Raw genomic sequence first — 23,238 nt, 5'->3', positions numbered from 1 at the left:
TTGTCAAGCTTCCGATGACATTAGAAAAGCTCCTGAGTCAGCTGATAAAGGTGGACATTCGGGGGCGGGGGAGCTCAGAGTTCACTTTCATAATATGCCTTTTGTATTATTATCTTCTTAACCACTGCTTTAGAAGTCGGAAAACACACACCACAAGGTTTAATGCCTACGCGTGTATCCTTTTTTTCCCCTTCTTTTAAAATTTTTTTTTTTTACGTGATCTAATCTGTAACTCTTTAACTGCCGCTATCTTTTGGGGTTTTGTTTGCAAATGCCACATTCTCCAAGATTGTTTTTGGTTACTGCAGCCATTATGCAATGCAATTATAATAAATGTGTAAATATGTTTGATTTCTAACATTATTTAGAATAAAGGTAGATAGTGCGTATAACAATAAAACGTTAACATTTGAGGTTACAAGTACACGATGGTTGGGAAATTTGAAGAATACAAGCAGACAATTCAATATTCCAACGAGTAACTTAAAATTGGTGCACGGCGCTGAACATCAAAACAGGCTCTGTCAGTCAAAGTGTCAAACAAAGAAACAAGTCTTTGTCGTGAAATTGCAACAAAACCATGGCAAGACAAAAATGTGTGTAACTATTTTTGACACGTGGACAGGGACAGGGTCATCGCTGAAATTCCACAACTTCAGAGGACACCGCAGGTTCTTCTTTCGAAAAACCAACGGCCACTGATGACACGTTTGTAAAAATGTCAGCGCAGACAAAGGCAAACACCTTGATGAAATATGACCTCTGACTCTCAGTAGTAAACAAAGAGATCAAATGTTTTTACACTCTTGATTGCAGGAACAAAACAAACCCTCTGTTGCTGTTGTGATGTTACCTGCTCAGCTTGAGCAACTCAGGCAGAGGAGGCTGCTTGGCAGAAGAATAACTCTTAACCATTTATTAAGGAATGCACAAAATATAGCAGGTAACACACAGTATGAGCATACCTATTTTTTTTCATTTGTTTTAAACAAATATTAGGAACACATTTCTTTTTAGTATAAAACATACACACAATGCACCGTAACAATGGACGTGCTTTGCAAAAAGCACATTCAGATATATTTTACACCACGTTAACAGGACAGAGTCACATTTAGACCCATCTTAATAACATTTGGCAACTGATTGTGCTGATGTGGAAAAAAATGATATGCACCCACCTGAAGGCTCAACCAAACCAACTGTGAAGATGTTTCAAAATAAACCTCTAATAAAGTGCAGGACACAGGCCTGCACCTTCAGGTATATTTCCAATCATTAAAAAAATGTAGGAAAAGTATTGAAACAAACCAAAAAATTTGTTGTCACATATATTTTGATCACAAGTGACCGGTGAGTATGTTTGAGCATATATACACAGTATACATATATGTATGTACGTCTTGGTTGTAACCAGTGGTTATCTGAGATACTGTTGCCTTTCTATGGTCTCTAACCAGTCTGCCCGTTCTGACCTCTGACCCCTGACATCAACAAGGTATTTTCCTCCACGCAAATGCTGGATATCTTCCCTCTCTTTTTTATATATATTTTTTTGACCATTTTCTGTGAATCATACAGTTGGTTGTTGTTGTGATGCCAGAAGATCGGCGGCAGCGTTCACGTTCAACCACATTCAAAGTCACTCAAATCCAACTTCCTTTGCCGTTCTGTTGTTCGTCTACGTGTCTAAATGCATCAAGTATCTGCCATGTAATGGGCTGGTATACCCATTTGGGTTTAACAAGCAGTGGATACCGAATAAAGTGGCCGCCGAGTATATGTGCTGCAGATGACACACACTGAAGATCATGACATTGCTTTTACAGAAACAGACAAGAAAAGTTGCTCCAACAACATTGTTTCCACAAATAAAATAAAATGCAAAAGCCCATTTCTATCTACATGGCAGAGACGGAAGGTGACTCACTTTTCCACACTCAAAGGCAGAGCAAGGAAAATAAACATGGCACATGTTTATTAATACAGTACAAGAGGCAAGTTTTTTAGGATTCAAACCAGGCATTAGTTAGACCCATCACTGAAAAAAACATCAAATGGATGAAAAATATAATTGAATAGAAGATTAATTTTGTTGCTCTTCTAATTTGAAGCCTTTACTTCACTGTATGTCACTCTGTACAGGGAGACAAACAATTCCAAAGGCATCTTGAAAAACAACATATAAAATTAATTTTGACTGAATTTTCCCAATAATGGAAGGTCACCAAAGGAACAATCAATTGGCACAATAGAACACTTGCTGGCTAGGTAGTGATTTCAAAATCAAAATCAAAATCAAAATCAGCACTCTTGGAGCCGTACTTGTACTTATAATTCAAGGTAAAAATTGCATTTTCCAACACATCTGGACAAACAAATTGAGATTTGATCCAGGTTGATTAAGTGGTATAATGCAACATACAACTTGTCAAGCAGGGTTAAGGGCAAGAGGATCAATCTTCAAGGCACAATGACATTTTCAAGAAAAGCGTGTCCCAGTTGAGGCTGCATGCAATATCATCCGCAGCAGCTGATGTACATACTAGAAAGAAAGCTAGTGTGCTTCATCACAATTATTTACATGTAGATACACTAAGAGATGTTTGTGCTCTATTTCCCTTAATTGTCATATTAATTCCCAAAATTGTTGTTGTCTTTAACATGCTCTGCAGAAAGGAGAGAGTTGAAAAGGTAGCCGTTTTCTAATGTTACAAAACACTTTTAAATAAAATAAAAAGTCAAACCAATGCAATGTAAATACCATGCAAAAGGATCAATAAAACACAGTCCTTCACTTCAATAAAAATAAATCTTGTGGCCACTTTACGCTTCATGAAAACTTTCATGTCATGGGTTAGACAATCATCAGCTCTCATGTGTAAATCTAAAAGAGCAAATGATTGTGTGAACAGAAATTTAAAAAAGTTCAAGTGTGATTGATTATTCAAATGTCATCATGTACAGGATATGCAGCTTTGTGAAAACCTGCTTTACTCCGTTCCCAGTTTGGCGATAAGCTCATCGCAGATCTTTGTGAGCTCTTCAATCTCTTGATTCTGTAAGAGATGGCAGAAATTCCATTTAGAATGATCAATAATTTGTTAAAGACACACCTCTTCTCTTTTTGGCCTTTGTTTCAAAAAGGTAACATTCAATCCCAACAGATTTTACTAATAATTGTGTTATTGGGTGTTATTATTGTTCTGTTTAAGTATTGTTTTTTTTTTTTTAGAGTCTTTTTGGTGTTTTTGTTTCCTGTTTTACCTTGTAAAAAACACTTTCCAAGTCTGGTTGTTTTGCCACATTAAAAACCAAACACCTCAAAGGGTGGAGTCAGTACATTATTAAAGTAAATGACATTAACATTTCCCAAGCTGAAGCTTTCACTTGAGACTCTGGCATGTCTGCATCTGGGTCTGTTTTACTCAAGGAATTCTCCCGTCTCTGCCAGCGAGATCAGCTCAGACATGAAGTGCAGCCTTTTAGCGGAATCCTACCAACATACTTAAAATGGAACCCAAACCAAACTTCAAAACAAAAATGTATTTTTAAAATGATATTTTATGCCTTTAAGTGAATTATCATGTTATACGTCTGGATTTCCTTTCTTTTCCATCACACGCTGTTTAAACTCAATTCTACACTGCCCCCTAGTGTTGGATGCAACACAGGCACACTGCCAGCCACTTTCAAGCGAGTGGCTGACCTTGGCATTTCTTGGCTTCTCTGGCATTTCTTGTACTTTCCTCTATTTTACTTCCCAAGCCATAATGTACTTTCCTCTACTTCAGTTTGCTTTCTCGTGTGTTCACAATGATAATTCCAACACACCAGACCCATTTTGGGGAACAAGTCATTGTTCTGCAGAGAGTTTTGCCAGATTCCAACATACAAATGCATTTTTCATCCCTGTTTTCAGGCCTTTGACACAATGTTGTACTAAACTCACTGACTTGATAGTTGTCTTATTCTTACCTTTTGCAAAACAGCTCTTTCCAGAGAGTCCACCCTCATCTGCTCCTTCCTCAGGCTGGCACTTAGTGCAACACTCTCAGAATTAGACTTGGCTCGTACCTGGGCTATCTCCTCATTTGCCCTGTTAGGAACCAAGAGAATGAGACAGATGATTGGAAGCTGTGCAAAGCACGTGTCAACGAACTGCAGAGACACGTTGGCTCACTTGTCCAGTTTCTCCTCAGCGTGCACTTTGAGGGTTTGGTATCGCTGCTCCTCCTGTTTGATCCTCATCAGGTAGTCCTGCGCACACTTCTTCAGGACCTCCTCATTCTGGAGAGTGAAAGCACAGGGAACGTCAAGTATCACCCACGACGTCAGAAACCCAGCCGCAGTGCCAGAGCTCTACTGACCTTCTTAAAGCCCTCCAGGACTCCCTTCATGTTCTCATACCTCCTGAAAAGGTCGGCAAAGGAGCGCTCCACAGAGTTGAGGTCGGCTATCGCTTGATCCCGCTCGGCCGACAGCTGCCTGACTGACTTACTGCAGGAGAAGGTTTTCTGTTGTTGCTCATCCTCTGCGGAAAACACAGAAATCAAAAAATAAAAATAAATAAATATGAAAGTGTTAACCTGGTAGAAAATTGACACGCAACACCTGTCTGACTGGGTTGAAACAGTTTTGCTGCAGCAATGCTGAGGCTCCAATTGGTGGTTTTGTCATTGTTTCAGTACTGTTGGCTACTTCAGTGATGATGGTAACAGCTGATGGTAGGATTCTAAGGCTGAAGCCAGTCCAACATAATCCAACACATTTTCTAAATGACACCGTATCCTCTGTATTTACAGAAGCAGTACGATAAAATACCATTAAATTATAACTGGCAGGATGAGAAGGATAAAGGCTGGATTATGTAAAAGAAAATAATTTGAAGTTGTAGCCGTATTAGTGGTATAATATTTCATATCACTGAGGGAGAAATAAACTTTTACACAGTTTATTTTCTCCTCTGTTAAGAACAAGGCCCTAAAAAAGTCAACACATTAAAAAACGTACAACATACTTCCAGCAGGAGGCGCCAACTCACCTATCATCTGTGCAACTGTTCTCTCATATTCTGCAACTATTTTCCTGTCAGCGAGAGGAATAAAAAAATTCTCTCAGACAAATTGATGACACAATTGATGGCAGTACTCGGGTAAAGACATCTCGCTGTCCTAACCTCATCTCCGTGACCTCGACTCGGCACTCCTCGTATTTCCTCTTCCACTCGTTGACCTCAATCTCTTTGGTGATGATCTGATAGCACCAGGCCAGGACAGAAACAAGACAAAAAGCTCAGGTGAAACGTTCGACTCATCTCCCATCATGGCTGGCAGAGAGTGTGGTGGTGGTGGTGGGGGGGGGGGCGCGGTACCTCCTCTCTGATCATTGTCAGCATGGCGGCTTTGTCCATCTCACTCATCGACATATTGTCCAGGGACAGGGCTGCCAAGTCTGGGGCCTCGCTGCTGCCCATCTTTGCCATGTGGTTCACGGATATATCACTCTGTAATGCAGGCAGATGTGGGTCCTTCAAAGCGTGTCACAAGAACCTGGCCACATTTGTGTTTAATAAACTCAGAGTCAGTGCGCACACAGTTCTGTGGGGGAAGGGGCGTGTTCTGTTGTGCACCTCTGACTAGTCAAACGTTTGTTTAGCTTCAAAATACCTCGTCTGGTTGTGTTATAAATATTGGTGGAGAAACAATTTCAAGTTGCAGCGTGCTGGTGGTGCATGGGAATGCAAAATAATTATTGCTCTAGCTAAAAACAAATACTTTTACCTATATGAGCTGAAGAGAAGCTGGTCCAAAAAAAAGGTGTCATGTTAAAATATTTACGCCGCCTGCTCTACTTACTATATCGTCTTTCACGTAGGTGTCCTCCAGCTCGGACGCCTTAGTGTCAGGTCCTTTAAAGAAAGAGAGAAACTGCTGTTTGTCACCCATATACAAGTCCCCAAAAAGGGAGCATCAGGACCCATTTGAAAAATAAAAGACACTCTCTGATCTTGGAAGGTGCTTTTGCATTTGAATTTTCAAGTTAACTAAAAGCAGAAACTAAATCCTTTGCAGCTCTGAAATCCCAAAACCAACAAAAGACCAATCAAGCGTCATTATAGACTGCGTTTTCTTTCCTCGATCTCTGCTTTCATTGCATATATGTCACTGAGAACTAAAAATAGCCCACAAGCCGTCTCAGACAGGGGCCTCAGTTCAGATCTGTGGACTTCAAAAGAATCTTTCTCTGCTTTTGTTCAGTTTTCCCTGCTAATTCTGCACATGGTGAGGAGGAGTGAGACCCTCCCAACACACCTTTCATGTCTGACGTGCCTTTGATCGGTTGTTTTTTTCCAGGTGCCGTCAAGTTCCCTTTAGGCTCTACGTCCTCGTCCTGGCTGTCGCCAGTCTGGCCGATCAGGCCGGTGGAGGCCAGTTTCTCCTCATCGGTGGCGTAGTGAACCTGCTGGGTTATCTCTGGGGTTTGGACGATCACCTCGTCCTGTGTCTGGAGGGGCCAGATCACACCCAGGTTAACATTTTCAATAAAGCATGACTTGACAAAAGTCTTTAAAAATGCATAATTTCATAGAATGCTGTGTTATCATCTCCAGGACACCCTGCAATGATGGAGCGGTGATGTTGTGTGTCGTGTGATCTGCAGATGATCGGAAGACACAGCGATGAGTCACAGCTCTGACACTCTGCCAGGCCGCCTTTGCAGGGCTGCTGCAACGCCACTAACGGCTGAGACTGAGGGGAGGAGGTGAGGGAAACGCGTCACCTGATTGTCTCCGTCGAGCACCAGCGGTTGGCTCTCCTCGCATTTCTGCGCCTTGCAGGGATTCCTGTGGAAAAAATCACACAACGATAAGACTATTATCAAAACTGCACATTAAGAGTTCATGTTCCTAATAATTGCTTTTTTTCAGACTTTTTTCAAACAACCACAGAGCTGCAAGATTTTCTCGGGGTCTTTCTGAAGCACATCAAAGGCAGCACAGGCCACATAGGTGTTACGAACACAAGGGAAGCAGCCCACATTCTGAAAGGGACGACAAGATGCTGCAAACCAGTGTACTGATGCGACAGAGAGGCAGACTGGATCTGGCCTCCAGGTGAGCGATGCGATGGCGGCAGAAGTGGTAAGCTGACATGCATGGGAGAGAGAGAGAGAGAGAGAGAGAGAGAAGGAGGTAGAGAGAGAGAGTGAGAGAGAGAGAGAGAGAGGAGGTAGAGAGAGGAGTACTTACAACAGAAAACAGAGAAACTTGGCCTGCTCAGATTCAGATTTCCTGGGGCTAATCAGAGAAGGACGAAGAGCAGCGGAGGTCGAGAAGGGGAGCGGGGGAGGAGAGGTGGTGGTTGTGCAACACATGGGAGAAAATAAGAATGGAGGATGGAGAGGAGATGTTATTGAAAGAAGAGAATGGGAACAGAACAGGGAGGAGAGACAGAGAAGAGCGTGTGAGCAACGTCGCGTGTTCAGCTCAGCCGCCCGACCAGGAAATAAATGATACTAATCCAAATCACCATGATATCCTTTCATAAGCACTTTTGTCAGCCTTGATATGACCTGGGCGTCGCGTCAGTGATCAGGATGTGGTGTTTGGCAAATGTCAAAAGCATTACTTTGCATCCATCTAATCTCTGAGGGGTGGACGTGCTGATACCTCCAGCCAGGGGGAGTCAGTTATTGTTGTAATTTAAAATGCTTTTAGTAATCATTTCGCAGTCTCAAAGATTCATAACTCACGAGTCTAGTGAGAAAGACCTACTTGACCGTTCTCTCTTTGTTCTTCCTGGCGATCTGCCTCACTCTCTTCTCTCCTGCCGGAGCTGCCGCTTTCTGCTGACCTCCGTCCGTGACCTTTGTCTCCGCCTGGGGGGCGCCGCCGGCCGAGGTCGTCTCCTCCGTGCTCAGGATTTTGGAGGTTTTAAAAGGGTCGACAGAGTCGTTGAAACTGTCCGGGTCGAAACTGTAGGAGCCCTTGGGCAGCAGCGGAGGGGAGTTGCTCATGCCGCTGTTGCTACCGAACGGGTTGAAGGTGGGGTCGTCCCACTGGCTGGGGTCAAAGTTGTACGATCCTGCCTTGGGGATGGGAATGTCGTCGAGGTTCAGGGGTGCGGATGTGTCCGCGGCTGAGAAAGGGGCTTCTGCTGCTAGTTGAGAATCTGCTTCTGGTTCTGGAGCTTCTGCTGCTGGTTGAGAATCTGCTTCTGGTTCCGTGGCTTCCGGCGCTGGTTTAACAGAAGCTTCTGAACTTTTTGGCTTCTGTTTGTTCGCTGCAGTTTTCTTGATTGTCTTTTTGCCGCCTAATTTCCTCGGAGGCGGCCTGCTGACCGTCCCCTCGTCCACACCGAACTCCAGCAGCACGGGCTTGGCGTTGGACGGCGGCTCCGTCGTCTCCGCCTCGGCCGGAGCTGCTGAGCTGACCTCGGGCTCGGGCAGCGGCCCACCCAGTGGTTCCAGCCTGGGGGCGGAGCTCGAGTCGCACGGCGGTGGAGAGTTGGGGATTTTGGAGCCGCCGCAGTTGAAGGGATTGAAGCTGTCGTCCATCAGGTCGGGGTCAAACTTGTAAGCGCCCATCGGAACAGGAAGTTCTTGTTCCTCCTCCTCCTCCCCCTTTGTCTGCTCGTGAAGGCTCGCCGAGGCGTCCACTTTCAGAGGCGGAGGCTTCGACTTGCTGCTTTTGGTCTTTTCAAAGGTTGCTGTGGGATTGAGGTCATTGCACTGTGCCTCCGCTTCCTGCTCAGGCAGCTCTGGGGCTGGGCTGGATGCAGGCTCGCCGCTCTGGACCAGCGCTTCTTCTGGGGTCAGAGGTCGGGGAGCGGGAGACACATGCAGAATTGGGTCTGCTTGTGGAACAGAGACGATCGCTTGGGGTTGCTCGGGAAACTGCTCGGCGCTTGTGTCCATTTCAAGTGTTTCACTGGCTGAGGATGCAGCGGGAACCAGGCCGGACTCATCGGGGAGATTCTCTTTTGGTTCTTCCTCCAGAGTCTGTATGTCTACTGTGAGCGAGCCTCCCGCCGGAGCGACAGGCTCGTCCTGACCCATGCTGCTGCTCAGCAGGAGGTCCTGATCCCCAGCAGGAGCAGTGACTATCAGGTGCTCCTCTCTATCCACATCTGATGAAGAAACCAGAGTAGAAAATGTTTAAGTTCAGCAGCAAAGACTGCACGCCCACACCGGCGGCCCTTATCCAACACATCTCCGCCTGCCATGTAGCTGAAATCTGATTGGCTGTTCGCCACCAAACCGTCCAGATAGCTGCTGTTGCCATGTGATGGTGGCACAAGAAAACAGAACGAAAGAAAGTGAAAAAGCCTCTTTTTTGCACTGAGATAAACAAGGAACGATGTAATTATTCCTCCGGGGAACCCTTTGGCACATAAACGTCTTTCATAGTCTGTCACACCAGTCATATTGGTGTAATATGTTGTTGCTAGGAGACAACAACATCTCGCCAGAGGGTCAGTGTCAAGAAGTCCTGAACACGCTCGTGCTAACAAAGGTGAATCCACAAAAAATTGTGTTCATAATTGCAAAAAAAATAAATAAACACAAAGAGAGAGACTCTACTTGTGTATCCATTTCTCTTATAATATGATAGTTGATTCGTATAATCACACTATTTGTTTTAACACATTATTTTGTAAAATTTCTCATGCTTTTATTCAGCAGATGAAATCTAAGTAAGCAATTGACTACAAAAGTCAGATGTTTAGCTTTAAACCTTAATATGTCCTTTTAAACATTTATAAACTACCATGTTGTGTAAACCAATGTCTCAGAAACAGTCATCAGCATGTTTACATTCAGGTTTCCAGTGGCCCTCAGAGTGGATTTGAACTTCCTCACTCTAAACAAAGGTTGACTTCCTGCTCATTCACACACAGTGCACCTTTATGCGCTTTGGCCAATGTTGTCAGAGCTGTTCTACAGGAAGGATTGATCCCAGCTAAGTGGTTTACCATCAACACTCACAGTAAACCCCCTTAAATAAGTCAAAAAGCTAGATGGCTTTAGCCAGATAACAGGCTTCATTTGGCCCCGCCCGTCATTCTGACTTCTATCAGTTACCAGTGTAAATTGAGGGGGAACGGGCCCTTTTGTTCAACCTGTTGAATTCCAGAGCAAAGGCCGTTCCCACAGTGTGTTCCAGGCTCTGCCTTTAAACTCCTTCTAATGACAATGACTGTCACTCTGCCACCATCCTGCAAGAAACTTTTACTCTGCGCGCACAGCAACCAACCAAACTACATACCAGGAAGACACGGCAGGTGCCTGGGATTCCAGACACAATGTGCATGCTTTTAAAGTTTGAACAACCTGTCCTGCCTAAAACCTGAACATTTAATGGTGAAAAGTTGGTGTTTACATTCCTCAACAAGGGAGATGCACGCATGCAATCATACCCTTACTGCGAAGCTGCAGGTCAGAGCTGCAATACAGTGATGCATTTTTTTTAGATAAAAAAAAAAATATTGACTGTTTTGAGAAACTTGTGGATGTATGTGTTATTCATCTAGAATGCCTCCATTTGCACACATGAAAGCAAAAAAAAAACAGTTGCCGATGAAATATTTTTGCCCTCCAAGATGATACTGCAGTCTTTTTGTGCCTCCCTTTCCAGACTCTTCTCCCTCTCTCCCTGCACTCTACTTGCTCAGCAGTGGCCTCACCTGTTTTGTCTGGATCAGCGCTGCTGTCCTCCAGCTCTCCTGGGAAGGTTTTGGGGCCGTGGACAGGAGTCGCCTCTTCAGGAGTATCGAAATGACCGTCTGAGTCAGAGCTGTGGAGGCCAGATAAAGACAGAGGGGGGGGGGAAGACAAGCGCAGTTAACGGAGCGTTCAAAAAAAAGGCCTAATAGGTCCTCACTGAGAACTCAGCCTGTAGATATATAATCACATCATCGAGAAACAGAAATGCATTGAAACCTTTCATTCTACACTTAAATATGATATATGAATAAGAACAAGCGGACATCTGTTCAGTCAGAATGTACACACCGCACGACATAATCCAATTTCAGCATCTGCAGCAAGCAGAAACTCATAATTTTTGGTTGGCACACTGTTTACACTTAAACTAAAAACACTGTATACACAAAAGTGGATTAGTTTGTTCTTAAGGAGCTGTCTCAGCATTTGGAGGTTAAGGCAGAGGTTTCTCTTTACTGATCTTTTGAGTGCAGTTCTGATTGGAGAACAATGTCTAATTAATCACAATTATTACTACACAAAAAACAGAGAAAAGAAATCACTTCCTTCTTTAAATTATGAAAATTATGTGAAACCTTGTTACCGCCCGAGATGTCTTCCCAGATACGGAATCACATGGTTCATTTAAAACAACATACGATTCAACTGAGGAAGAGGAAATAGGGCAGTCTGCACACTGCTGTGCACTGTACAGCACGAGCTACACAAAGCTACCCTGTGTCCAGGATATGAATATGTCACTTCCAACTTGAACACAGCAACACGAACCTGTTCGAACGCAGCCATGAGATATATTTTTTTTATTGTCATTGGAGCAACAACATGACAGGTTGGTGAGAGAGGCGATAAGCAGCCATGTATTATTATGCAAGGTGTAGCAGATGATCTCACCATTAGAGTATCATCGCACACACACACACACACACACACACACACACACACACACACACACACACACACACACACACACAAAAGGTGTGCATCAACAGCAGCTCTACCGGCAACGATCAAAAGGCGGCAAACAACAAAGATATGACAGCAGGAGGTCAGTACGGCACAGACACTTGTGCACTTTGAGCCTTCGACATCGGCTGCACTTCGAAGCGCTGCAGGAACGGCGTGTGATTTTGGCTCAGCCAGCCACAGAAATGAGGGTGTGTGATCGTGCCAGCGAGGCGGTTCTGAAACGCTGTCAGAAACCACAGCCGCGCCAGAGAGATGTGTCAGCGCTGCACGACAACACAGCAGCACTGGATGTTGTTGCTGCTGCACGCAAAACGCACGACTGTTAAAGCAGCCCCCCCCCCCCCACACACACACACACAGGTGAGCAACCACCATATGGAGAAACCGTCATATCTCCAGGCCGCTCCAGACTTGCCTGCAGCCTTGAGATCTCTCCTCCTCCTCCTCCTCCTCCTCCTCTCCTTCCTCCTCTCCTCCTCTCCTCTCTCCACGCTGCTCGCCGGCCTCCAGCTCCTCTTCATCCCCATCTTCCTCCCCTCCTCGCACAGCCGTCCAAGTCCATTTGGCCCATGACACGGGTGACAGCCAAGACATTCCTCCGCTTCCTCCTACTGGGCTTCCTTCAGCCCTCTATCGGCTCAGTGGTGGTGGTGGCTGCACTCCCAGATCCTCCTCTTCTGAGGGATTCTTCTTCTTCAGATTTCCACACCACCTCGACGGCTCTCACATCTTCTCACGGGAGTCCTCAGCTTGCGATTGGGGCAAAGCTGACGTTTTCTCCCAGCGGCGTCCTCCGGTCTTCAGAACACATCGATTTCACGCTTTTTTCCTTCTCACTTGACCGCCTTTTCAAACGTTTAATGCAGCCGTTCCTACCGCCTCGGTGGCAGAAGACCTCCGCTGCTCCGATCCGATCAGCTGGCTTTCAGTATGCTGCTCTCTCTCACTCACGCTCTCCTCCTCCTCCTCCTTTGAAGCCCCCTCCTCCCCTGCAGAACGTTCCCCTCGACTCCACCTCGGACCAGTCCACAAGTGTGAGATTCAGCAGGGGAGGCAGGAAGCGTTGAGGCGGCTTCCCGTCACTCGGCTGCAGAAGTTGCCCCTGTGGCTGCGGCAGCAGTGGTACCTTCCAGTCAGCCAGCTCTTCCACTCTGAAGCAGCAGCAGCAGCAAGAAGAGGAGGAGGGAGTCAGAAAACAAACACAGGAGGAGGAGCCGAGTTGGTGGGGCTCCACATTTTATAGTCCAGGGAGAGTGCAGGAATGTGGGACCAAGGCTTCAAGGCTCCTTTGCTTCCCCCAGGCTGTTTAACCGTTGACTTGTTTCTTCCATCCGCGTGTGGCTCAAGCAGGAAAATCAAGTTTTGTTCTCATGCGACTGAAAAGATATTCCTACATGGATTTGGTGGACCACTTCAAAAGACTCAAAAGTCACAAAAGAACTTAGAGAGGAACAATTGCATATGCATTCTAATAGAACTCTGCTCCAAAAGCACTTTGCAAGAAGAATCAATAGAATTTAACGACTGGTTCAACATCTTCCATCAGTACTGCTGGTCTACAGAACACATTGTGTGGATGTGCTGTCCCCCCCTGGCTTGCTGTATCATTGCCCTGCTACATTGTTCTGACAATTTGTATTTTGTGACATCACAAAGGGCACCGATACCTCACAGACACCACTCCCAGATTCCTGACAGCACCCTCCCCCAAAGCCAAATGTTCAGTCTGTCCGCCTAAATTTTCCCTCTACCTTTCTTTTCTGTTCTTTTCTGCTTGTTTTTTTTCTTCTGAAACATGTGGAAGGTCCTTCAGTTATAACAGGAAGCTCAACCCAGCTTTACTGCTGAAAAACAAGGATCTGGAAATAGTTAAATAGAAGACCTTTTATAAGGAGCGGAAATAATCACAACAGAATCCAGGGAGTAACAAGCACTTTTATGGACAGACTTATCTAACAAGGGGAGTTGAAACTGCTGAGGGGAATGGCATCACTTTGGTTTTTCACTGCTACCTGAAAGCTAAGTCTGTCTGGCGTTCCTCCTCCCTCCGAGTGGGAGCATGTGCTCTGTTTTCTCCATAATTACCCTCAAAGCTCAGAGGAGAGTTTGACTCGGCCGAGCAGCAGCTCAGTTCTGCGGAAACGGCAGTAGAGGAACACAGACACACGTGTCTCAGTCCGACTCAGCCCAAGCAGGCAGGGGTGGAGTCATCCCCCAACAACTCGTTTTTCTTTTTTTCTTTTCTTTTTTTACTGTCTGGGCCTACCGAAGGTTGGAGTAGTGTTATGACTAAACAATGACTTTATTGAGTGCATATGTTTCAGTCATCCAGTCATCGCAGTACATAGAGGTTATTATAAACAAACGGGCAACTCATTTCGGGGCATGTCAATGTTTTCTCTTAGGAGCCCTTGCCTGCAAAGGAGTCCCCACTTTTTGAGAAATGATGGCCTGCTGGCCGTGTCAACAATTCTGGATCAATAATTTGATTCTTTCAAAATGTTTGATGGATGAAGCTAAAGTCCTATTTTTACACTCTAAATTGGTGTTTGTGAGTGGGAAGAGGAACAAACCCTTTGTTCCCATGGCCCTAAATAATTTCCTGCGCCAGTGTTGAGGGGCCGGTAAACACTCGCGGTCGCTGGGATAAGGGGGTTATGTAACATTGAATCATGACGGACTGTTGCCAGGGCTTTCAGTGACACACTCAGGAGACAACACAGCAAAATATCATTGCCTTTCCCCACCCCTTTTAAAAACAAACCAGACGTGCTTACGGACGCTCTATAAATGGCATCAATAAACATTGGCGGCGTGAAACAGCTGCTTGTCCCCAGATAAAAGACTGGTCCTTCTCACGAGCTTCCCTCACAGCCCCAGAGTTCCCGTTGAGGCATTTAATGTTCCACCAAAATCTAAACCCAACACGACTCAGATTTCAAACGCAGAGGGGAGGAACATAAAAGAATGAGCATCACTCTGCCACCTCAGTCTTGGCAGTGTTGCACTGGGTGGCACAGCGACTCGCAGTCTTTCTAACTGTGTGACCGTGTTAAAAGTATGTCAGGCCTTAAATTCAGTTTAAACATTTTACCGACAAACCTGCTCTGTGACTTCACAGTGCAAGCCCTTGAAAGAATGCAGGGACACTGTTTACATATGATCACATAACACTGTGTCAACAAAACACTATTTTAACCACTCGCAAGAACTGAAAGTCTCGCAGGTTAGAGACACATTAGAGACAATAATGGAGTCACATCTACCACTGTCGACACAGTGAGAGGAAGAGAGGAAGGAAATGAGTTCAAACGAGGCCATACGTTAGTTGCGTTTTCAAGAAACACATGAGGAACAGGAACCAAAAGGGTAAACATGGGCCCCAAGAAAATGCTTTGCTTGCACAACTAAATATGAAAGAAACTGATGCTGTCAATTATCAATTAACATATATGGACAGATGGCATGAACAATCAGAAAGAAAAAAAAAACTTCTTGAATGCAGAAAATAAATAAGTGAGCCTACCTGTTCTATTGACTGCTCTATTTTCCTCAGCTTTAATTTTCTTACTCACATTTTTGTATGGAAATGTGCTACAATACTGAGGCCATTTCACAACTGTAAAGTATGCACATATTTGAATGCATAGATTTAGTGACACCTAGTGGTAAAAGACCATAATTACAACCAAAACAATGAGACTACAATGAAGTACTCCAGAAACACCAACACAACCCAAAACATGCTCAGAATTATTTACAAGTCATAAACAAAAGTTTCAAGTGTTGGTAATTTGTTTTGTCATTGGATTGTATATTTTCACTCACAGATTCATGCAAATTGAAACAGATTTCATAGCAAAATTGTTCTTCATTTATATATTGCACGCCTAAAAACAATGGTGGTTTAAATTGGGTAAAATTAGAAAACTAAACGTTTTAAAAGGCAGCTGCACCTAGAAGTTAAAATGATCAACCGGTAGGTGGCGGCGAGGTTCTGCGAGTTGTTTCAGACTGACGAGGGAAGTAAAGTCCGCCAACCTCGAAGAAGAAATTATTGTGACGTAGTTACTTAACTGGTAGTAAATGGCGGTTGTGAAAAAGGGCGGACAGTAAATCGCCACGGTTATAACTGTAACTGTCTAATTATCATCCAAAACATCTACCTGACGTTGATAGAAAGAAGGGTGGTGATAAAAATGTCGTTTCTCAACTTTCAGGTTGCTTCGTGTTCCGCGCTCACCGGAAATTCACGACGCAAAAGACGAAAACGAAGCAAAGGGTGAGGCGAGCGTTCGCGCTGAATGACTGCAATCACGGTTAACAAAATGTTGTCTTTTTAATTGATCAAATGTTAGTGGATTAGTTTGATTCGTGCTATACTTTAGCCTCTTCTTAATATGCCAAGGTGCCGTCTGTAATCGTAAACCGGTAGACGTCAGTCATTCCTCTAAGCGCCCCCCCACCAGCAACCAAACTCAATATTGCACAGATATAATTTAAATAAAAAAAAAAAAAATCAGATCTTATTAATGCTGTCGATATGGGCTTTTTATTGTTATATATATATATATATATATATATATATATATATATATATATATAAAAAAGGAACAGATACATCTGTGTCTTGTGTGTTTGTTGCAGAAATAATTTGTGGTGTGTGGACCTAAAATCACAGTTGCATGAAATAGACGCCTAGAAGGGAGCATGGAAAAAAGCTAAACATTTCATTCAAAAGTATTACATATGTGTATATTGGAGTGAGTGAACTTGCATATTATGTGTCAAAATAAGCATTTTAAAGTTAATTATATGCTTAAAAAAATAATTCTGCAATCAGGCCCCAGACTTCTTAGTGACTGTCGATTCGATATACCACATAAAACTAACTTCACTGTTGCAAAAATGAGCCCGCCACTATTCTCCGCACAGGCTAGAAATGGGAGTTGCCATTTGGTTCTGATCTCAATGCATGTCTTTATACAAGTTTTTACCGGTTATGTGTTTAGTTGATCTGATGGAGAATGAAGATGGAGAAACCGAAACAGAGTGCGAGGAGGCTGAGCTCCGGCAGAAAGTGGAAGCTCTGAAACAGGAGCTGCGCGAGTGCAGAGCCGAGTTGTCCAAGTTACAGAAACAACTGAACCAGTCGGAGCGACTGCAGAAGAGCACAGAGAGCTACAATGAAGACCTGAGAAAACAGGTTGGTGAATACACACCTCAGTCATTTTCTGTTTTATTTGCACCAATCTGGTGTAATTCAGATTTTGTTGCGTCTGTCATACCAACTGAATAAATATACACGACCTGTTTTGTATCAGGTTGACAAGTTGAGCGCAGAAATTCACAAACGCAAGAAGAAGGAGAAAGAGAAAGTCGACCGTGAGACTCAGACAGAAGAACAAGTGTGGACAGAAACAGGTGTGTTGCATGTACAACAACCCTCATCAAAGTGTTTTCATCGTTTCACTTTCCTTCACAGAAATTCAAGGCAAACCATATTTTGTCGTTCCAGATTATTACAACTACTACTATGGAGGCTACACTCAGAACCCAGAGGCCTCAAACGCTCAGGAGGAGCAGAGCACAGCTGCAGCTGCAGTTGCAGTGGAAGCAGTGGATGGCGGCGAGGCAACAGAGGTGACGACGTCATGTGAAGGCGTCGGTGCCGAAGAGGCCAGTCAGCCTGACAACAGCGCCGCAACAGCCACAGAGGTTCGTTCCATCACAATCGTGAATGCAATTTTTTGTCGCTGCTCCATCGTGATATACCAATGTATATATTTCCTTCATACTGTGTACATTTGTAAAAAAATATTTATACTTGCGAAGCACTTCTGGATGGATGCAAACTGCATTTCGTTGCTCTGTGCTTGTGACATGTGCAATGACAATAAAGTTGAATTCTATTCTATTCTATCATGGATGAAATTAAATAACACAACTGTTTGTCAAGCTTGTTCTCACCCTGTTTGATTATTTTAGTATCTGTATTAACACTGATCTATTCAACTTTAAGAGGCTGTAATTGGGCTGGATGTCAAGTTTTAACAGCCTTAACAAATATCACTGTGTCTGTCAGGAGGGTGATGCAGGGTCCATAGCAGACATGTTAAGAGCCACAGCTGAAGAGGCCATGACACAGACCGGCTTCATCTTTGACGAGACGACTGGGATGTACTACGACCACAGCACAGGCTTCTACTACGACTCGGTTGGTCGAGCTGTCTCTTGTTGTTTATCGTTACAACGGCAGATTTGCAGACACGTGCTGCTTTGTTTGAATTTCATTGTTTGTTTTTTCTATCTAACTAATTCAGGTCAGTCAGTTGCACTACGACGCCAACACAGGCATCTACTACTACTACGATGCGGAGAGCGGTCGATACCAGTTTCACTCCAGGGTGGAGCTGCCTGCTGCTCAGACTGTGGAAGAATCTCACCAAGACAAGGGCACTGATGAGAAGAAGAGCTGGAAATTGAAGAAGGGGCTCAAAAAGTCCTCAAAACAGGATTATAAGGTAGGTTGACACCTGAATATGTTAATGATTTATTACATATTTTAACGCTATAACTTTTGGCTGAAAGATGGCTTTGTGGTTCCCTCCTCTCCCCTCTTGGCTCTGGTCTCCAAAATACTTTTTTTTCAAAGTCTGGTTCTAGTTGACTGATAGCTTATCCTCTGACCCAGGTGCAAGAGGTGACTAACTCATTGGCAAATATGAAGATTTCTTCTTACTGGAAGACAGCATCCTGCAGAGGTACTTATTTAAAATTGACATGTAGATTGATTATTTAACATTTAGCCTTTTTAGTATTTTTTGTTTTTGTTTTTGCCTTGGCGTTAACATTCTAAACCCACACAGAAATTGAGGGTATCAGGTTTTAAGAAGTGTTCATTAACTCTGCAGGGTGTCATGTGATCCAAATTACTTGGATTTTGTTTCCAGCCTTTAGATGAGAAATTCACTGCAAATAATTTCCCACACGGATGCTCATGGTGAATCTTGGTGGAGGTCTAGGGTATATTTTCACAAAGCACTGACCACGACAGGGACTTCTGGGAACTACAAAGCCAACTTTTGCCGGTTGTCAGTCAACATCAGCCACGTTGGTTTTTCATCATCAACTGTCTGACGACAGGAACATCTATTTGACGATGCAAAGATGAGAGACGAAGACACAGACGCAGCCGAGGAGCAAGTGACTAAGCGAAAACTGAAGCGCCGCTCGCTCAGCCCCGAGGTCTCGTCTCGAAGGAAGGAGTCGTCCAAAGATGCCGAGGACGGCGATAGATCAGCGTCCAAACGGAAGAAGGAGCGAAACGGCGAGGACAGAAGCCGATCGAAGAAGAAGAAGAAGAAGAAAAGCAAGTCCAAGAAGAAGAAGAAGAAAAAGTCTGTTCGAAGCGATGACTCAGAGGCGAACAGTGAGCCGGAGGAGGGCGAGATCACGGAGTCAGACAGGGAGGAGTGGGAGTCCTCCTCCGGCTCCTCCTCTCACATGGAGACCCCAGAATCAGAAATGGAGGTTCAGGGTCCTGAAGGTGAGACGGCAAGAGAAGAATCCCAGTTTGGAGCAACAACAAAACCTTGTTGACGTTGAAGTTTTTCCCAGAACATCCTTTTTTTCTCTGCTGCTGTCTCTGCCGTCATCGCCTCCCTCCTGACCAAGTGCGTTTCTCTTCCTAGCCGGCAAAGACATTTGGCCGCCGTGTGTCAGAGTCACTGTGGTCAGATCTCCGGTGCTGCAGGTTGGGACGCTCTTCATCATCACCGCCGACTGTCCGGCCACTGTTGGCAGGTTTGTGCCGTTTCTGTTTTTGGTCTTGACGCAGCGGGAGCAGAAACCCAGCAGAAATGAGCACATCTGGCCGCAGAAAAATTGTGCCGATGCGGCTCCGCTAAACATAGTCTGACTTTGCTTAGAATAAAAACCCAAGAAATGAACCCGCGCGAGAGACTAGAAATAGCGTGACGCTGTCGGGGAAAAAATGAGAAAGTGATTCCTCAGCAAAGTCAGAAATAGTCCAAAAAGACTCTTTGGAGACAAACTCTGTTTTTTGTTTCTCCCCCAGAGAGAAAGACATGGACCATGCAATCCGAATACCTGAGATGGGAGTCAGCAAGGTGTCCGTCTCCACTTGAACACTCGCTTGTCCTGGAAATTACCTTTGTTTGCGGATGACGTGGCTGTTCTAAACCGAGCCGCACGTGTGTTATTTCAGTTCCACGCTGAAGTTTACTTTGACCAGGAGCAGCAGAGCTACATGCTGGTGGACCAGGGCAGTCAGAATGGAACGGTCATCAACGGAAACAGGATCCTACAGGTCTCCATTAAAGCCCTCTGTCCACCCGGCTGCGTGAAAACACGGAGAGATTCAACTATTTTGTTTTCCAGCCCAAAACCAAGTGTGAGCCTCACGCGCTGATGCACGGCGACGAGGTGAAGATGGGAGAGACCGTGCTCTCCTTCCACATCCACTCGGGCACCGACACCTGCGACGGCTGCGAGCCGGGCCAGGTGATGGCCCACCTCAGCAAGCACAGGCGGGAGGAGAAGACGGGTGAGGAGCTCAGCTCAGGTTGTGCTCGAGACGCGGCCGGTCGATTCGGGGTCGTCGCTGAACTCTGCTGTCCTCCCTCTGCAGGCTCTGCGCCCTCCAAGGAAGACAAGGAAGCCCTGCGGCAAAAGGAGCTGAAGCAGATGAAAGCCAAATACGGCCTGCAGGTGAGTGTCGCTTCCTCAGGCTGTGATCCCTCTGCTCCCTGCGCGGCCAATCACGCTTTGCGCTTTCTGTCTGCGCAGAGCAACGAGTACGAGGACGGCAAGACGCTGAAAAACTCCAAGTACAAAGACCGAGCCGAGTCCCGGCGGCAGGCGGTGGGCAGCGAGGGCGTCTTCCAGCGAGACGACGCCCCCGCCTCCGTCCATCAGTGAGTCTTTCGGTTTGTGTTACTCAAGAAAAAGGAGAGACGTAGAATAAGAAGTGCTGACGGTGTGTATTCTTCTTACAGGGAGATCAGTGAAGTGAACAAAGGAAGGAAGATGCTGGAGAAGATGGGCTGGAAGAAAGGAGAAGGTCTGGGCAAAGAGGGAACTGGAATGAAAGACCCAGTAAGACGCCGCCGTGACTTCCTGTTTTTCCAGCGCAGAGTCCCGCTGCAGAAAAAATTACTCAACGTGTCTCTTTTTTTTTTGTTGCTTCCTTTCACTTCACAGATTCAGCTGAAAATCAGGAAGTCCCAGTCGGGTTTGGGGGCGGGTGTCGCGCTGTCCGTGGACAGCCTGGCCGTGAGCAAAAGCAAATCCCAGAAGAACTGGGAGAAGGCACGCGAGAGGTTCGCCGATTCGTGCCAGGAGGACACGCTGCCCTCCAAGAGCCTGGCGGTGGCATCGGCGGCGGCGCCGCCCACGTGGGTCAGAGCAGAACAGGAAGCTGCCGCGGCAAACGCACAGCCTGGTTTCAATACAGACGGACAAAGTCAGGAATAAGTCGGAGCTGCTGGACGTATCGCTGATTTGACATTGTGAGATCTGATCAATAGTGGCATTACTTTAAGTGTTTTGAGTTTTCTTGTTGTTTTTTTTCATTGACGCTGCCCTCATCATGAAAAAATGTTCTGTAAAGAACTGAATGTCACAAGGTTTGATTTGCTGTGTTTTAACAAAGAGCTTTTTCCCCATCATCATAGAATTATTTGAAAGTTTGCCGGTGCATCTTGTTTAGTGACGCGCTGACGAGATCAGAGCGTCTGAGGACAAAGAGCGAGAGAAACTTATTTCTGGAGCCATATTTCTCACATTGAGATCATTCCGAGTCAGGCATCAGTTCACACAGCAACGCAAGAGGTCACATGACCATGTCACATCCACCCTTTTCTCTCTTTTCTTTTAAAAGCTGAACAATAAAACAAAATGTATGAACCAACGCTGCTGTTTTTGTGTGAATACTTTTTTCAGTTTTATTGTCACTGTCATGTTTGCTCATGCAAACGCGCGCACACACACACACGCACACGCACACACGCATACACCCAGTTAGGACAGTGAGCAAACAGCCTGCCCTCTATGCTTCCCTTATCTTTGCCTTCATTTAAGGGTGTGTGAATATTTGCATGTATGTGCAAGTGCTCGCCCAGACAGAGGCCACTCCACCAACCAAGTGAACGGGAACCAAAGTTTGAGCTTTTTCCTGCTACTATTCCAGCTTTTACCATTGAGATTGTCAAATTGTTTCTTGGACTTTTGGATGTGTTTGACGTGTTAGTTTGTGAGAATGATTTCTCTCTTGAAAGGAAACTAATTGGCTGCCACGCAGGAGCAGGTGAGAGCTCGGACTTACGTGACGTTGCTTGAATGATTCTTGGCGCTGGCTCGCCTGCTGCTGCTGCTGCCTTTCTTCTGACTTATGTTGCCGCCCATTTTAAAATTCCACCGTCGCCGCTTGACAAACAATCACAATCGGCAGATTTCCCTCAGCCGGTTTTGCATTACTCCCTTCAGCTGCCCCGGGACTCCTCTGTGATTTCTGATACTCTGCTGACAGGTGGGTCCTCCTGCTCTGCCTTCTTCAAGTCTCCTCCCTCAGCACACAGGAGGTAAAACAGGCGCTCCAGTTCAATGGGAAAAGAAAACGATCCGGTCGCGTCATCCAGCACAGTTGCGCTTGTTAGAAAATTCTCAGCCACAGAAAGGCGACATCCAAAGTCATGAGATGAGTGAGTGTGTTGGCTCCTGCGTGCCTATGTGGCTCAAGGCTTTTGCGGAGATCTGGCTTGACCAGTTTGTGACTCCATTGAGTGGAACACATGAGCAGTGTTCTTTCAAGTGCAACAGATAAACACTGCGCTTTATGTGAAAACGCAAGAATTGATTTGAAGGTCTGCAGGGGTGAAAAATCAGCTGACGGGAGTTTCCTTCATGCCTTTCCGTCTGTGTGATAATAAAATCCCAGGGTATTCAATCCTGTCTGTTTTTCTGCCTGCTTGACACCACTTGGGTGCACAAATCTGTGCGCCACATAAAACTGCCAGTTAGTGTGAGCTATTTTTTTCAACTCTTATCTCGATTTGGAAATTACAAGTGAAAGTTCCTGAGGCAAATGACTCGTTTCTGAATGTTACACTCACAGGGCAAGTAGAAACAAGTTGTGTTGCTGGAGGAGCAAGGTGGTTCAACAGACAAGAGAATATTAATAGTGTTCATTTTTCACGAGACCAATCTGTGTCTGAACAGGACAAATGGCCACCACATTTGGCATATTTCAGACTAAACAATAAGAACTAATACAGTAAAGATGGCTACAAAAACAGGTTACATAACTGCCTTTTGCAATGTGTTGCTCATAACGGCACCTTGTTCTCCAATGCCTTTGTATGCACTGTAAGCAGGTCAAAGGTCAAGGAGCAGGAAAGGTTCATAGCACAGATATGCACCCAAAGACCTGTAACGATCCAGTTGTGTATCTTATTTACAGTCAGACAAGAAAAAGTAGCAGACGGCGACAACATCCATCCATCCATCTTCTTACACGTACCC

The 23,238-nt window shown here is 45.2% G+C and overlaps 2 protein-coding genes across 10 annotated transcripts; one reads left to right on the top strand and one right to left on the bottom strand.

The window, feature by feature from the left end:
- Positions 1-901: 901 nt before the first annotated feature.
- Positions 902-22,733, bottom strand: tacc1 (transforming, acidic coiled-coil containing protein 1). 5 transcript variants are annotated; one of them, XM_076014241.1, is made up of 14 exons: positions 22,043-22,733; positions 10,689-10,798; positions 7,778-9,131; positions 7,253-7,300; positions 6,784-6,847; positions 6,315-6,507; positions 5,859-5,911; positions 5,375-5,506; positions 5,180-5,256; positions 5,045-5,088; positions 4,371-4,534; positions 4,184-4,290; positions 3,979-4,099; positions 902-3,059 (listed from the first exon to the last, which is right to left on the bottom strand). In XM_076014241.1, the coding sequence occupies exons 1-14, from the start codon at positions 22,120-22,122 to the stop codon at positions 2,994-2,996; spliced, it is 2,613 nt and encodes an 870-aa protein (XP_075870356.1). In that variant the 5' UTR covers positions 22,123-22,733; the 3' UTR covers positions 902-2,993. The 5 variants fall into 5 exon arrangements, with proteins under 5 accessions (XP_075870356.1, XP_075870354.1, XP_075870353.1 ...); XM_076014239.1 differs by lacking the exon at positions 22,043-22,733 and adding an exon at positions 12,110-12,674 and having other exon boundaries at positions 6,333-6,507; XM_076014238.1 differs by lacking the exon at positions 22,043-22,733 and adding an exon at positions 12,110-12,672.
- On the top strand, positions 15,714-21,628 carry aggf1 (angiogenic factor with G patch and FHA domains 1). 5 transcript variants are annotated; one of them, XM_076014246.1, is made up of 16 exons: positions 15,714-15,828; positions 15,915-15,976; positions 16,707-16,900; positions 17,019-17,118; positions 17,213-17,412; positions 17,780-17,911; positions 18,018-18,218; positions 18,865-19,243; positions 19,389-19,500; positions 19,775-19,826; positions 19,925-20,026; positions 20,098-20,263; positions 20,348-20,427; positions 20,506-20,633; positions 20,715-20,814; positions 20,920-21,628. In XM_076014246.1, the coding sequence occupies exons 3-16, from the start codon at positions 16,715-16,717 to the stop codon at positions 21,190-21,192; spliced, it is 2,211 nt and encodes a 736-aa protein (XP_075870361.1). In that variant the 5' UTR covers positions 15,714-15,828; positions 15,915-15,976; positions 16,707-16,714; the 3' UTR covers positions 21,193-21,628. The 5 variants fall into 5 exon arrangements, with proteins under 5 accessions (XP_075870361.1, XP_075870360.1, XP_075870362.1 ...); XM_076014245.1 differs by having other exon boundaries at positions 18,841-19,243; XM_076014247.1 differs by lacking the exon at positions 18,865-19,243 and adding an exon at positions 18,389-18,458.
- Positions 22,734-23,238: the final 505 nt, after the last annotated feature.

Source organism: Nelusetta ayraudi, unplaced genomic scaffold (genome assembly GCF_046127955.1).
Source record: "Nelusetta ayraudi isolate G7.1 ecotype Tasmania unplaced genomic scaffold, CSIRO-AGI_Nayr_v1 ptg000168l, whole genome shotgun sequence".
Lineage (NCBI taxonomy): Eukaryota > Metazoa > Chordata > Actinopteri > Tetraodontiformes > Monacanthidae > Nelusetta > Nelusetta ayraudi.
Note: the sequence above shows the minus strand (reverse complement) of the source record. Positions and strands in the feature narration are given on the sequence as shown.